At 50.1% G+C, this 11,521-nt stretch overlaps 3 protein-coding genes across 4 annotated transcripts in view; all 3 read right to left on the bottom strand.

Moving 5' to 3' along the window:
* Positions 1-596, bottom strand: part of LOC106144138 (keratin-associated protein 10-2-like) — an 813-nt gene extending 217 nt beyond the window's left edge. The window contains exons 1-2 of one of the 2 annotated variants that reach the window (XM_026785722.1): positions 491-596; positions 1-415 (exon numbers count right to left, since the gene is read on the bottom strand). In XM_026785722.1, coding sequence (XP_026641523.1) covers positions 1-415; positions 491-596 — 521 coding nt within the window. The other variant, XM_026785721.1, reaches the window with a different exon arrangement.
* The window catches only part of Tspear (thrombospondin type laminin G domain and EAR repeats), a 155,505-nt gene that overhangs the window by 32,066 nt on the left and 111,918 nt on the right, over positions 1-11,521 (bottom strand). The window lies entirely within an intron of this gene.
* LOC106144129 (keratin-associated protein 10-2-like) lies at positions 8,486-8,971 on the bottom strand. Its single transcript, XM_026785729.1, has one exon. The coding sequence runs from the start codon at positions 8,969-8,971 to the stop codon at positions 8,486-8,488; it is 486 nt and encodes a 161-aa protein (XP_026641530.1).

The raw sequence follows: 11,521 nt of genomic DNA, 5'->3' as shown, positions 1-11,521 counted from the left end.
CTGGAGCAAGGCTTGCAGCAGAGAGGCTTGCAGCAGACAGGCACACAGCAGGATGGCTGGCAGCATGAGGGCTGGCAGCTAGACTGCTGGCAGCAGGAAGATCCAGAGCAGATGGGGGTACAGCAGACAGGCTTGCAGCAAAGAGTCACACAGGATGGCTGGCAGGGGGAGCAGGTGCAACAAGCTGGCTGGCAGCCAGACTGCTGGCAGCATGAGGATGCGCAGGAGGACTGGCAGCAGGGGGTACAGCAGACAGGCTTGCAGCAAAGAGTCACACAGGATGGCTGGCAGGGGGAGCAGGTGCAACAAGCTGGCTGGCAGCAAGACTGCTGGCAGCAGAAGGATGCGCAGGAAGACTGGCAGCAGGGGCTGGACCCACAGCTCACTGGGGTGCAGATGAGGGTCAGGCAGGGGGCTGGGGCACAGCAGCTGGGGGCACAGCAGCTGGTCTGGCAACAGCTGGGGACACAGCAGCTGGACTGGCAGCAGCTGGGGGCACAGCAGCTAGGCTCACAGCAGCTCTCTGGGCAGTCATCCACCTGCCAGGAGGAGTTGGTGCAAGCGTCAGAGCAGACGGACATGGTAGAGGCGGCCATGGTGGGGTTGGCTGGAGGAGGGTGAGGAGTGAGTGAGTGTGAGTGAGTGTGTTAGTGAGTGTGTGTGTGAGGTGCTGGGTTGTCAGCTTTTATACCCCTGTGCTGTTGTCAGACTTGGTCTCCCTTCCTTGTTGGTGTGGCTCGTGGTCATCATCAGGGTGTTTGTTTGTGTGTGATGTTGTCAGGCCTGTCTGTTTCCTGCCAGTGAATGATGCTGGGAGCGTTAGGGGAGGCTCTGTGAGCAGTGAGGTTGAGATGTCATTGGTGGGACTTGTCCCAGCCATCCTATGGCTGCACAGATGTCATCTGGCATCCCTTCTCAAGAAATAGATGGGCTCAACCCAGTACTCCTCCCATAGCCCAGCTCTGGGCGAGAACAGTTGTCACTTCATGGCAGTGCCCATGTGGCGTGGGGTGGACCCTTACTAGCCGGTGGGGTGGTGAAAGTGGAGAAGCTGGCTTGACAAGTAAATTTCTGTTTGCAGGCACCAGGAGGCCCAGAGATAGCTGAGACTTGAGGGACCAAATTCCTATCTTGGGAAGAGCCCCTGATGGAGCCTGTGTTACTGTGGATTTTCCTCTTGAGGCACTAACAGAGCTACAGCTCACTGGGAAGGGACCTGGAAGTCAACCAAAGCCTTTAGTGGTCTTAGAACCAGAGGGCAAAGCCCAGAGTCCAGGGCCTGCTGAAGTGGAGGGTCTGGGAAGCAATGGGCTTTCAGAAGTAAACACTGACCGTGAGTGCGGGAGCCTCCCCCAGGAAAAGCAAAGCCGGAACCAGATGGCCTTGCCTGCACCTCAGCTCAAGTGCACATGGTAAGATGCCCACAGACCAACTGTTTGTCAGAGACACAGTTGTGGTGATATCTTGCTTGTAATCTAATAAATAAAGCTTGCCTGAAGATCAGAAGACGGAGCTAGCCACTAGTTAACCATAGAGGTCTGGAGGTCTATACAGACAAACAGGAAGTTATATGGCTGGGCAGAGAGAGGAATATAAGTTTGGGAGGAGACAGGAGCTCGACCTCTTTTCGGTCTGAGGATTTTGTAGAGGTGAGAAGTCTAGCAGCTGGCTGCTCTGCTTCTCTAATCTTTCAACTTTCACCCCCTAATATCTGACTCTGGGTTTTTATTATTAAGACCAATTAGAACTCATGCTACACACGGCCATCACTTCTGAGCCAGAGAGCAGCACCGGGGACTCAAGAGGTCTTAGATTTTAGTTTTTACACAGTGAATTCTTGTCTTTGGTCAAATGTTACCAGGCATTCTAGAAGACAAGACCAGTTGACCAAGAGTCAAGAGAAGAGCAGACAAGAAAGTTAGACATCAGAACAGTCACACATGAACTTAAGGCAACCGATGAGGGCCGGGGACATAGCTTGGTGGCTGACTGTCTAGGATGTACAAAGCCCTGGGTTTGGTCCCCAGCACTACAAAAACAAAGAGGGTAACTGTGAAGAAACACTTCAAAATCAAAAGGGTAACAGTGGTGATGCTCTTGTTTCTCTTCAGATCAAACGAAGCGTGACATATCTTTCAGGAAAATTGGGAGAAAGATGGAGATTTTTTTTCCCAGTGGTAACTGGAAGTCCACAAATAATAACCAAATCCTGGGAGTGAAGAACCCAAAACCTGAACTTTCAGTATGGTGGAATAGATGAACAGCATATCAGACCAAGTCCAAGAGAAGGTTAGCGAAGGGAAGGAGCTGATGGGTGTGATGACTGAATGCAGGGGTGGGGAGGGCTGAAGTCGAGGAAATGGAGCAACAAGCAAAGGGACAGGGTGGGGAGGGAGTGGTTTGGACCCTAGGAGAGACAAAGGGATGGGGCGAGGTGAGGTATTGAAAACAAACAGGAGCTTCAAACGGATGGAAGACGTTGATCCATGAGGACAAACAGAGTGTATTTTAGGTGTGTTTAAAAGAGTTCAGTAAAGCACTACATAGGAATCCACGTGTGTGCACATTGGAGCTGAAAATCAAGGACAGTAGTCAGCAGGGTGCGAAGAAGCGACATGATTGACAGATGACTTCTTGATGGGAAGGTGGAGACCAGGAGGCCATGGAAGCATCCTTTCTCATCAGAAAGAAAACAGGGACCACACTAGAACTCTTTGCCCACAGAGAATGCTCTTGGGAGATGAGGGCCAGACACCAACATCCTCCGTGTTGCAGGGGACTCCCAGAAAGCACTGAAGTATTGCCAATGAAGGGCGCGTGGGTAAACCGAGCAACTCCAGACTGTATCGGACAACTCACAAACCCTTACAGAGGTAGAATACATAGAAGCAGGATGGAGTTAGAGGGTCTCAAACACACTGTGCTGTTCAAGGAGCAGTATGTCACATGACTGTGCTGGCATCTATGTTCTAGAGTCCCACATCTGTAGCTGCTGTTTAACCACACTGTCCCCTGCTAAGTGGGAGCAGCAGCCAGGAACCAATTGGAGAGAAAAGAGAGGGAAAGTGGAGGAATGAAAATTCCATGCATGCGACCCCAAGCATGAAGCAAGGAGGTAAAGGGAACACAGCCAGATATACAGTGGGGTGGTCAGTTTGAGCCTGGCTACAAGGGACACACCGATACCCTAGTAGAGCTTGAGTGCAAACTCGTTCACGGAGCTTCGTTTTGTATTTCTATGATGACTTGGGAAGCAGTGTGCAACTGCATGTGCTTATTGGCACCCTCAGTTCTGCCTTCCTGGAGGGTCTGTCCACACATCCCATGGCAGTATGTGAAACATGACCCTATGTCTAAGGCATGTCAGGAAAGGTTACAATGAGGAGATGGTAGTGGTTCCGATGTGAGATGTCCCCACCTGGTCACATGTTTGAATACTTGGTCCCCAGCGGGTGGTGCCATTTCCGAAGGTTGTAGAACCTTTAAGAAGCAGAGCCTGGCTGGAGGAAGTGTCACTGGAGGAGAGGGCAGGCCTTGAGGTTTTAGAGTGGGTCCTGCTTCCGTTCTGTTTCTGGACCCGTTGTCTCATACTCCAGCATATACTTTTGCTTTACAATTTTCTGGAGTAACCTTGTCACATGTACTATGTATCAGAAGTATTCTATTTTTTTTTTTTTTTGGTTTTTCGAGACAGGGTTTCTCTGTGGTTTTGGAGCCTATCCTGGAACTAGCTCTTGTAGACCAGGCTGGTCTCGAACTCACAGAGATCCGCCTGCCTCTGCCTCCCGAGTGCTGGGATTAAAGGCGTGCACCACCACCGCCCGGCCCAGAAGTATTCTATTAAGGAAGTGCTTGGGCAGTGATTTGACTGAGTTCCTTCAATGCGTGGTGTGGTTTGGATTTTAAATGACCCCCAAAGACTTAAAAGATAAGACTTAGTCCCCGACTTGTGGCACTACTAGGATGAGAGGGAACCCTTTAGGGGATGGACTTAGTAGTAGGAACATAAATCACTGAGTGTTTGCCCGTGAAGGGACCCTGGCCCTGTGTCCTTCCTCCTGTCTCAGTAAGATGATATTGTACATCTCCCCCACAAAACTGTGAGCCCAACAATTTCTTCCTCCTTATGTTGTTATCTTGGGAGTTTTGTCACGGTCATAAAATTGTTTCCCCCTAAGCTTTGCAGCTGTTGTGTGTTTACCCATGGGGCTCAGCTCCCAGCTGACAGTTTCTGCCCTTCTCCCCTTCCTGTTGCACCTTTACCTCCTGTTTGCTCAAAGGTCAGCCACCAGCGGTGTTGTCAGCATGCGCCCCTGCAGTCATGCCTGGGACCTTCTAGACTCCCAGGACTGTTTCAGAGCCCTAATATCTCGAAGTCTTTGGTTCCCAGCTTGCCTTAACTCTTACCCAGGTGTTCCTCTTTACCCCGGGCAGCAAGGATGGGTCATTCACACTTAGATGCCTGACTGATCCCTGCCCTGTGTTTAGCAATTTGGAGAAACTGAGACTAGCTCTTCGGGGAGCTTCAGACAGGCGAAGACGGATACTTACATGTTCCAGTTTCCTTTCTATTGCCGTGAGAAAACGCTCCTACCAGGAGCAACTTAGGGAAAGGGATCATTTGACTTATGCGTCCAGGTCACAGTCCAACACTGAGGGAAGTCAGACCAGGAACTCAAGCAGGAACCTGAGCAGAAAGCACAGAGGAACATAGCCTGCTCATGCTTAGCTAGCTTTATTTATTTATTTATTTATTTATTGAGATTGTATTATAGTTACATCATTTCCTCTTCCCTTTCCTCTCTCTCTGACACCTCCCATGTACCTTCTGGCTCTCATTCAAATTCATGGTCTCCTTTTCTGTAATTGTTGTTACACACACACACGTTTGTCATCTATCTATCTATCTATCTATCTATCTATCTATCTATCTATCTATCTATCTATCTATCCATCCATCCATCCATCCACCTACCTATCAATCCCTAAATATGTAAATACAACCTGCTCACTTCATATAATACTACTTGTATATAAGCTTTCAGGGCTGACCTTTTGGTATTGGATAACCGATTGGTGTGTTCTTCCCTGGGGAAGACTATTTTTCCCACTCTTAGTTCCTTAGTTGCCTGTAGTTCTTTGTGTAGGATCGAGGCCACTTTAGAACGTCCATTGGTTTTGTCCTTGTTCAGCTTGTGTTTAGGCAGCAGTGTTAGTGAGACTTCATGGGTGTGGCAGAGACAATCTCCCGGCAAACTCCTGTGCCTCTGTCTTACAGTCTTTCCACCCACTCTTCCGCAATCATCCCTGAGCCTCAGATGGAGGAGTGTGTTGCAGATGCATCAGTAGGGACTGGGCTCCACAACTCTGCATTTTGATCAGTTTTCTGTTATTGTGTCTTTCTGTTGCAAAAAAGTTTTCTTGATGAGGGATGAGAACTATACTTATCTGTGGATATAAGGATAAACATTTGGAGTGTATTTAAGGATTAGGCTGGTTTAGACTTCACTAGCCCTGGGTATTTGGCTAGGTTTCCAGCACCAGACGTGGTTTCCCTCTTGTTGAGTGGGTAGCTAGCTCTCTTAAATGACCAGAACCACCTGTCCAGGGAATAGCGCCCTTCTACATCAATTAACAATCAAGATTATCTCCCACGGATATGTTCAATATGATCATATCTCTCATTGGAGACTCCCTCCTCAGATGATTCTAGGCTGTGTCAAGTTGACAGTAAAGCTTCCTCAGAAGGACATCCACTCTGTTCCCACGTACCATTCCCACATAAATTGCACCTGCTGCTAAGGACTGGGCCCAGGAGGGCAGGGTTGGGAGGTGACGGACACAGAGCTCTCCCAGGTGTGCATGGCATTTCCATGCTTCAGTGTCTTGTATGCCAATGGCCGGTGGCCGATGGCCATGTCAGAGGAGAGCAAGTGGCAATTGAAGTTCAGGTGTCAGCTCACCTGATGGGTGAATCTCGGATAGGCCAGGCCCTGTGACCACAGACTCCAGAATGTCTTTTGCTTCTGCTGTGCCCTTACATGTTTGCCGCTGCCATCTTTTTCTGGTATCTGGCATGTTGTGAATGGGTGTGGGGAGATCCCCACTGCTGTAATGTAGTGTTTTTATCTCATGGAAACATCCTGTTCTACAGGGCATTTTTACCTGTGGATTATTGTGAAGAGGATGTTTAAAGCTGCACTGTCTAATTTATGATAATAATAATGTTAGTTTAAATAGAGTTTTGATGATTAAAAATAAATACAAAGAAATGTCACACAGTTAGGGCCTATGAGTTTCAACCAGGGAACCACATAGATCACAGTTGAGGTCAATGATTGAGGAAAACAATTGAGTCCCTTGGAGCCAGGCTGGCTTGAATTCTTTTTAATCTTAATGTTGAAGAATTGATTCACAGGTTTTGATGTGTATCACAGCTGAATCAAAGCCTCAGAATAACTTCAGATTAGATTAGATGTTTGAATAATAGTTTGAGATTAAAAACCCTAGAAGACAATCTAAAGTTCACAAGGACACAGCTGAGTTATAGATTCTTTAAGTTAGGGTCACAAATACAATACTAGCTGACACACTCTCCTTGCTAGATTGGTTGGTGATCAAAGATGATGATTAACTCCTTGTACCCATTTTTGCCCTCAATCACCTGATAAAAAAGAAATTGATGAGCTGGTATATTCCTTAAGATTTAAAGTGGAGCTGACTGTTTTACATGTATAGAAGTTTAGGCTTGTGACTCCTTTAAGATTCCTCGTAAAATTACCTTTCAAGGTAAGTAATAAAGTGATTGATTCTTTCTTTGTAACTAAAAATACAGCCTGACAGCAAAAGAAATGGCTGAGAAAAATACCCTGCTTGCACACTCTGTTCATCTATAACAAGTTACTTACATATAAATGTAAGTGGGTTCTTGGGATGACTTTGTTGTAATAATATAAGGAAGATGAAAAACACATTTTCCCATATTCATTATAATTATTCACTTGGAAAATAGATGTGACCACATTTTAATTTCTATATTGCCTAAAAGATTTTTGTTGGGGGTATATAAGCTATAGAATAAAAATAAAGAGACAGAATGCAGAATCAGAATACAAAAGAAGAATAAAGAATAAAGAAAAGGTCTGAAGAAACCATCCAGAGAGTGTGTGAGTGTCTTTTCCCTTGCCTCTTCAGATAAAAAGTCTTAGTACACAGATCCTGTGGATTCCCTTTGAGCCCTGCACCACTGGAGGCTGGTCCCCCAGGCAGCAAAACACAGAGGCACCTGTACCTCAGCAAAGGCCTCCATGGGACCTTGTCACATGACACCAAGGTAATGTGTCCATGATGAAGTGGCTTCCGCTGCCCCTGTTGCTAAGTGGACTCAGGAGTCCCTGTAGAGACACTGCCTTCATCTCCCTGACCAGTTTATCCCCTTTGCTCTGCCCCTGTAACTCCAGGAGACAATTCTCCAAGTCCCTCAGCAAAGGGGAGGCCACATTTGCCCAGATTTGGACATCACATCTTTCCATCTCCTGTGGACACTTCCCCTCACCACTCTAGGGTGCTGTGGTCACTCCAGGCTTATGGCCATGCCCATCCCATGGTACACCATGCCTCGTCCTCCATCTGTAGGTGGGCAGCCTGGGTGCTTGCTCAGCCTCCCTGAGGACGTGGGTGGGCAGGAAGACAGGATGCCTAGACTTCCCTACAGTGGACCTTCTCAGTGCTGAGCTGGAGGCCAGAGTCCTCTGCTCTACACCACACACAATGGTGGACACTGGCAGCAGGCTGGGGGGCTTATTCAGAGCCCAAGTGCTGCTCAGAGTGGTGACCAGTGTGCAGAGGTTCTGCTGCCCACAAGACCTGGAAGTGGCCAGCGGCAAAAGACAGGCACTTCAGAACATGTCTGATGACTCCCATACCCCACTGCTGCTGATACAGAGTGAGTGGAAGGGCACAGGTCCAGAATCAGGTGTAGGCCTCACAGAGTCTGGTACAAAGCCCAGAGCCAGATGCATAGCCCAGGGGTAGGTAGAGGCTCAGGAGTGGGGTGAAGGTCCCAGAGTCAGGTGCAAGTCCCAGGGACAGGTGTAGAGCCCAGAGCCAGGTGCAGGTCCTGGAGCCAGGTGCAGAGACCAGTGAGTGTCAGGTGTAGAGCCCAGAGGCTTCAGAGCCAGTTTTCTGTATGACAGTTACCACGGAGATGGAATGGTACAGAAAAGGTTTTATTGGTGCTCAGAGGCTAAGAATAACACAGCTGATAGCAGGATCAAGCCAGCCAGATTGGGGGTGGGTAAGGTGGGGCAGCCAGCATGTCCAGAATCTGAGTCAGGAGAGTAGCTGAGGAACACTCAGGCTCTAGACCTGGGTGGGCTGGTGAAGGAAGGGTGAGGGTGGGTGGGTCCAGAAGGCCCAGCAAGGCCCAGCAGAACCATGGGTCAGAAAAGACAGACAGATGCTAATCCAGTTCTCAGCTAGACAGTCAGCAGCATGAGGAGGAAGCCCCACAGCAGACCGGCTCACAGCAGACCGGCTCACAGCAGACCGGCTCACAGCAGACAGGTTTGCAGCAGACAGGCACACAGCAGGATGGCTGGCAAGGGGAGCAGGTGCAACAAGCTGGCTGGCAGTCAGAGCAGATGGAGACACAGCAGACTGGCTTGCAACAGACAGGCACACAGCATGAGGGCTGGCAGCATGAGGGTGTGCAGCAGCTGCTGCAGGCAGATTGGCAGCAGGGGCTGGACCCACAGCTAACTGGGGTGCAGATGAGGGTCAGGCAGGGGGATGGGGTACAGCAGCTGGGGACACAGCAACTGGGCTGGCAGCAGCTGGGGACACAGCAGCTAGGCTGGCAGCAGCTGGGGGCACAGCAGCTAGGCTCACAGCAGCTCTCTGGGCAGTCATCCACCTGCCAGGAGGAGTTGGTGCAAGCGTCAGAGCAGACGGACATGGTGGAGGTGGCCATGGTGGGTAGGCTGGGAGCTGGGAGTGTATGAGTGTGTTGAGTGAGTGTGTGTGAGTGGTGAGTGTGTGTGAGGTGCTCTGGGCTCTGGGCTTTTATCCCCCAGGTGTGTTTTGCTGCAGGAGGCTCTGCACCCTTCCCCTTCCTTGTTGTTCAGTCTGGAGCGTGCTCTTCAGAGCACAGTTGTAAACTGCCCTGCCGGTCACTCTGCTTGGGCCTGTGCCTGGGGGACACCTGGACATGGCCTCCCTGGGCTGTCTGCATTCTCCACCTGGTGGCCACCTGTCAGCATTTTGGAGAAGACTCTTGGCTCTGAGGATGCATTCTGTGTCCCTAGCCTCTGTCCTCAGTGGGGTGACCTGGGTGGCCTGTGACTGGGAAAAAAAGAGGCAGGCGTCCTGCTTTGGAGCAGGTAGTGAGGACATCCAATGACATTTCCAGGGATGGATCAGATGTAGGCAGTCAGCCAAGGTTCTCTTGGAGACGAAGATGGTCACTGAAGCCCAGTCTGGGCTCCTAGGCATTTGGAGCCCACACTGAGTCTGATCTAGCTGGACGTCAATGTCCTCCTGGAGTCCGGGGTCACTTGTTCTGGGTGAACAGACAGGCTGTAGGGAGCAGGCGTGGACTAAAGTAACATGGAGTTCATGGTACGGGGATGACCCGTGCCAGGGAGGTGAGCTGGGGAGAGCTGACCCTGATTCCCAGATGCCCGTCTCAGGCATACCTCTCCTGCATCCCAGTGCCCTCTTGCCCTCTCTCGTCGGGTGCAGAGTAGCGCCGTGGGCAGAGAGACAGTGTGCAGACCTCACACAGTTGAGTCTCTCAGGAATGGAAGCCTCCTTAGAGTCCTCAGCTGGCGTGAGGAAGGGGTGAGCAGGAGGGCCACCATCACCAGAACTTCCCATGCCGCCCAGTAAAGTGACAAACCAAGAATCGCGATAATAATGAGCTAGTTCAGTGTCTGTGGGTGAGACCCCTCCACTAGCTACTGAGTTGCCTGTCTGCGGAACTGCTCTGCCCTTGTTCACAGGGGGCCAGGTCAAGAGAGATTCTGAGCACCCAGTAGTCCCCAACACCCCCTCACCGAGGCAACTGCAGGGACATGGTGAGGACAGAGGGAAGCTGAAGCCACCAGCGTAAAACACCCATGACACTCTGAGACGGTGCCAAAGGTGTGTGCAGAGCTCTAAACCAGAGCACATGCTGCTCCCTGAGCAGACTCAGGACATGATGCTCCCAGGGTGTAGGGCTTCCGTAGCTTTTATTTGGCTTAAGCCATTTGGGTTTTGACTGAAGTTCCACCCAAACCCAAGTGGTTTTTCTACACATTCATTGCATTCCCTACTCCATAACTGTCAGTCACAGCGCTCTGTGGTCACCCACAGGGGACACCATGGACTCAGCTCACTGTGAGACACACCTAGCAGAGCCCAAGGAGTGTGAGCAAGGGGACAGCAGCCATAGGGAGCCAGGAGCAGCATTTGTGGAAGCTTAGTGCCGTGACCTGAGGACAGGGAATCACAGTGCACAGACTTGAATGGCAGATTCAGGGATGGTCTGTGGGATGCCCTGAGAACCTGCGGTGTGCCTGGCCATGTTCTCAGTGCTTCTCGTCTGAGTGGTTTGAGTGTGAAATGTCTCCATGAGTGTGATATGTCTCCATGCGTGTGATATGTCTCCACGAGTGTGACATGTCTCCATGAGGCTCACTATGTGTTTTAAACAGGGCCTAGATGGTGGTGGAAAGTCATGGTGGGGGCAAGAGAGTGACTCTTGGCTTGAGTTTCTGCTCTTTGATCCCTAAGATGTGAAATGCCCAGTCATATACTCTTCCTCCACACCTTCCCACCAGGACTTAATGTACCCTCTCGAGCTGTGAGTCCAGATAGGTCCATCCTCCTTAAACTGGGTATTCCCTCACGATGGCAAGGAAAGGATCCTACAGAAAACCAGATGGGTGGCACGGTTGTTGTGGTGCATCTGTGTGCTCAGGCCTTTGGATTGGTTCATGGAAGGAATGTGGGAGAGTCTGGGGCTGGAAAAGTCCTGGACTCTTGTGAACTGAGCTTAATGGGCAATTCTGAGGGTGATTCACATGATCAGAGGCCAGCGCAGACAGTAAAGACCTGACTCTCGAGATGTCAAAGAACAGAACTCTCCTGGGACCTGGGCTCGAGGTCGTTCAGGATTACCATGGCTACATTTTGCCCACATCTCAGAATATTGAATGGGACTAAGTTAAAAACTAATGGACTAATTTGTTTGGTGGAGAGGATTTTAAAGATAGCCTAACATCAGGCCTGTGGCATGGTTGATGCTCGCCGCCTTTCTCCAGGTTTACAGTGAGAGTTCTGAACAGAAGGCAGAGCAGGGAGATGTGGAGAACATGCAGCTCAGTGGGGAAAAGCGTAGGAGAGAATTCGAAGTCTCCAGCAAAGCAGCTGCCCATATAGCAGATGCCAACAGAAGCGAGTGGCAACTGCTGAAGAAATCAGTGCAAGGAAGGAAAAGCTCCACAGGACGAACTGCGGCAATAGAAGTGGGAGTGAG

This window comes from Microtus ochrogaster, linkage group LG2, assembly GCF_000317375.1.
Source record: "Microtus ochrogaster isolate Prairie Vole_2 linkage group LG2, MicOch1.0, whole genome shotgun sequence".
NCBI classification, from domain to species: domain Eukaryota; kingdom Metazoa; phylum Chordata; class Mammalia; order Rodentia; family Cricetidae; genus Microtus; species Microtus ochrogaster.
The sequence above is the reverse complement of the archived record's forward strand: the minus strand, read 5'-3'. Positions and strand labels throughout refer to the sequence as shown.

Bases quoted from the DNA above. Each gene is read 5' to 3' on its own strand.
- LOC106144129 (XM_026785729.1), bottom strand. From the start codon at position 8,971: ATGGCCACCTCCACCATGTCCGTCTGCTCTGACGCTTGCACCAACTCC.